The sequence below is a fragment of the Cynoglossus semilaevis genome, chromosome 16, assembly GCF_000523025.1.
Source record: "Cynoglossus semilaevis isolate Cse_v1.0 chromosome 16, Cse_v1.0, whole genome shotgun sequence".
Lineage (NCBI taxonomy): Eukaryota > Metazoa > Chordata > Actinopteri > Pleuronectiformes > Cynoglossidae > Cynoglossus > Cynoglossus semilaevis.
In genome coordinates this window covers 18,232,349-18,236,207 of record NC_024322.1, presented here as the reverse complement: position 1 = coordinate 18,236,207, position 3,859 = coordinate 18,232,349, and the positions used below count along the sequence as shown (strand labels likewise).

General features: G+C 45.1%; 1 protein-coding gene across 4 annotated transcripts in view; it reads right to left on the bottom strand.

The window, feature by feature from the left end:
• The window catches only part of LOC103392487 (neuropilin-2-like), a 74,016-nt gene that overhangs the window by 5,340 nt on the left and 64,817 nt on the right, over window positions 1–3,859 (bottom strand). Inside the window, exon 17 of one of the 4 annotated variants that reach the window (XM_008329109.3) lies at window positions 1,979–2,899. The exons of the other annotated variants lie outside the window; for them this stretch is intronic. Coding sequence (XP_008327331.1) covers window positions 2,520–2,899 — 380 coding nt within the window. The 3' untranslated portion in view covers window positions 1,979–2,519. Of the gene's footprint in view, window positions 1–1,978; window positions 2,900–3,859 lie in introns of those variants that run through there. 4 annotated transcript variants of the gene reach the window in all.

Sequence of the window (3,859 nt, the reverse complement as noted above, 5' to 3'; positions counted from 1 at the left end):
CTCTCTCTCTCTGGGCGTCAGACCCACATTGATTGGCCCACAGCGTTGGGCGGCTGGAAAGAGTCATATAATGTGTAAATCATACGCAAGTCGATGTGGATGGAAGCAGAGAACGGACGGACCAGCGGTCGGAGAAAAAAATAAATAAATACTGAACTGATTGTTTATAAAATATAAAACGAAAATATTTCTGAGGCACAAAACAATGTGTGTTTGGAACATCAGCAGAGAAGAGGAGAAGATGAACAATAAGTCCACAACAGAACAATGGAAAACTAATCTGAGTGTGTGTGTGTGTGTGTGTGTGCAGTGCATTCCAATTAAAGTGCGTCTCCATCATACAATCTAACAGACGACAGGAGGATTTCTTTCATCTGGTTTTACTTCACTGCCCCTCCCCTCCTAAACCCAGTCCCTCCTCCAATCACAGCCCAAGGCAAATGGAGAAACATGTCGTTAATTTTTTTTTTTTTTTTAGAACATACAGAGTCATTTTTACTCTTCCATCTCCTGATCTTTAAGGTCTGGACCTCCTCTGAAGGACCTTCTGTTCTGAGACCTACTGTTCTCCTCCAGTTACAACAAAGAACATCTACGACACTGTTAAATTCATCTGATCAAATTTGAACGCCGTGGCCGAAAGTCTTCAACCTCAGGCCAGCGGCCCGACTTCTGTCCGACCAGACTGACGGGTCAGGACAGTTGGTAAGTTTACGACTGACTGGACACAATCGTCAAAAAGATCATGATGAAATATAATGAATTATAATTACATAGATTAATCAAATAACATTAATTTAATGTGCTATAGTAATTGTAAATTTTAAATAATAATAAAAAACAAAGACTTCTTTCGAAGAAAAAATCAATCTCAAAGTTAATAAACCAGTTACGTCTGTTCACGTCAACAAAACTGTCGCCTCAGTCGTAACAACAGTCAAAACAGTAGAAAAATAAAAAACACAGGATCAAAATCACACTCCTGACGTGTGAGTGTGAAGTTACTAAGAAAAAGAGCAATATTAAATTAATCTTCAACAACGTAGAAATATTGGACTCTCGAGGAGTCGGCGTAAACACAACACTGCACCGAGGACCTGATTGAAGTCCTGACGTTACACTTGTTATTGCAGAGATACAGGCACAACTGAACACACGTTTAAAAGGGTCAATTGAGTCACTGAGAAGCAAAAATGATGAATAGCGCCACCTAAAGGCAGTACTGGGAAATTCTCCCACCAAGAACATTCTCAATGTATTTTTTTTTAAGTAAGCAACACGTCTGAGGTTGTTCTGGAGAATGTTCTGGACCGTCTCTGTCCTTGTTTGTGGTTGCTATGGTAACAGCAAACAGGAATTTGCATAAAGTAAACCTATTGGTCAACCGTCGTGATCACATGAGGATTAAAAACTCCAGACGATCCATTTAAAGGTGAAACATGTGCGATTCAACTTTGGACATTCATGCGATTAATCGTGATTAAATGTTTTTATCGATACACGCGTCAAACTAAAACAACAAAGTTACAACAAAAAAAATTTAAAATTAAGACTATGTGTTACCTTCACAGTAAGGATGGGAATCAAACTCACAACCGCAGACAGGGTTTACCGTAGGTGAACGACACAGACGGACGTCAACAGGCATTTGAACGTCCGTGGAAAACTGAGTTCATTTAACACTTTAGTTTCACTGAGGCACGACTCTGTCCTGAAGGTGAGGAGGAAACGTTCTACAGCACGACGTTTGAAGAGGAAAAATAAAATGATCAGGCATTATCAGGAAGAACGCACTCAAAATGACAAATGTGTGTGTGTGTGTGTGTGTGAGAGCTCGTCCTCTTCTTCCTTGGTTTACACTGCGCTGAGGTAACGTCGCTCACGGACCAATGAGGCGACGCCGACAGCCAGACGCTCAACACTTCATCTTCCTTCACCTTTTTCTTCCTCTTCCTCCGTGTCTTCTGAAGACCAGGCGACCAATCGGCTGCAGCTCGACTCAGAGGAACCGCCCTCCCTTTGATGCTGCTTCTCACACTCCCTGTGTGTGTGTGTGTGTGTGTGTGTGTCCAGGCTGTTCCAGTGCTGACAGTGCACCACTTCATCCACCAGTCTGCCCAGGACTCCGTTGTTATTCCGTCCACGCTGCAGCTCATTTTCTCTGTTTGTGGAGCGAAATAAAACAACGACCCTCCTCTTAGAACACACACACACAGACACAAAACAAAGTTCTACAATCACGACGCTGTCATCGGGCCTTCTGCAGTTTCATCTTTTCTCCCATAGATGCTCCCATTGAGCTACGTTCACCGCGACGACCTTCAAAAGATTCAGGTTATACTTCTCTTATCTAACGGATTCAGCCAGCAGGGGGAAATTAGGAAGAAAAAGTGCATCATGGGTACTGTTATGTGGCATCCGGCCAGTTACTCGCAGCTAAGGTGAGGAGTTGTGATTGGTCGGCTTCGGTTCCCCTCTGCTGACTTCATTAGATCAAGGCGTCGTTCTGAGGAGCAGCTTCAACACTGGGAGTCGTAGCTGTTGTCCTTGTCCAGTCTGATGGTCATCATGGGATCGAACGCCTGCCCCGCACCTGGGTACAGCTGGTTTTGCTTGGGACTATGGATCAGATTATAGCTGAGGTTTGTGTTCTGGTAGCAGTTCTGCTGAGCTGGCAGATTTGGATGTGGGCTGCTGTGGTAGGCCACTGAATGATGATGCCCACTGCCCGTCGTCTTGGCCGCCCGGTGGTAGCGATGGCAGCACAGTATGACCACCACCGTTACAGTGACCAGCAGCATGACGGCACCCACTCCCGCCAACACATAGTACCAGAAGACGGGGACGGGCTGCGCCACCACCGTGTCTACTGTAGGCTCCATCACAGACATGGCACCCCCTGGAGGGCAGGAGGACACATTACTGTTGGGCTCTGTTGACGGGTGAGGCAGGCATGCAGGCTGTAGCGCAGATACCTAATGCTCACCAAACCAGTAGCTGAAGCACTTTCACCACTAGGTGGAACCAAGCCTGTCAAGCCTGTGGGTTTGTAAATCTTGGCCGTCGTGTATTTACGCATATTTTGTGACGCGTAACCTACGCAGTAAAAATGCAAATCTGTCTTTGGCCATTCAGCAAAACTCTGAACATATACGTCAGGGCCTTGGCAGGCAGCGCCGCGACCTGGCTCCGCACTTACAGCCGGTACATTACCTGTAATATTCCTACTTCATGTTAGCAAAATGTATGGTTTGAAAATTTACAGCTAATGCTAATGTGAAAAGTTTCCAGGAACCGGGAGAAGGTCATCCCATCCATTAATCTGTGATGGATTTTAAACTTCCAGGCTACAGAGTCGGACGTCGCCGGATCGGCTCAAGGACACGCTAGGAATTACTTATCGCTAATCAGAGTTCGCCGCTGAAAAAAAAAAAAAAAAAAAAAAAATCTTCCATACATAAAAGACTAAGTCCATGTTTTATCTGGTTCAACTATGACACTGTGTTTCTGCCAAACCACAACCACTGGCTGCTGAGGTTCATTTTTTAAAATTTATCTTTGTCTTCAGTTTGTACATTTATCATCGCGTTAGAAGAAATTACGAAGAAATAACGTCGACTTTTAGGTCAATGTACGACTCTAAAATATGACAAGAACGAAAAGCTTGACAGGCCAAATCTACCAAATACAACCAGGCAGGAACAAACACGCGGTGCAGGGGCCTGTCGTCGGTCCCAAGCATTAGCTGACACGCAGAGGCTCATGCCATGCGTTCACATTCGATGCAAAGCCTTGTTGCCAAGTGACTCACCCACTTCGACAAAGGTTGGGTGGGGGGTTGTGTTGGGGGAGGAGGGGG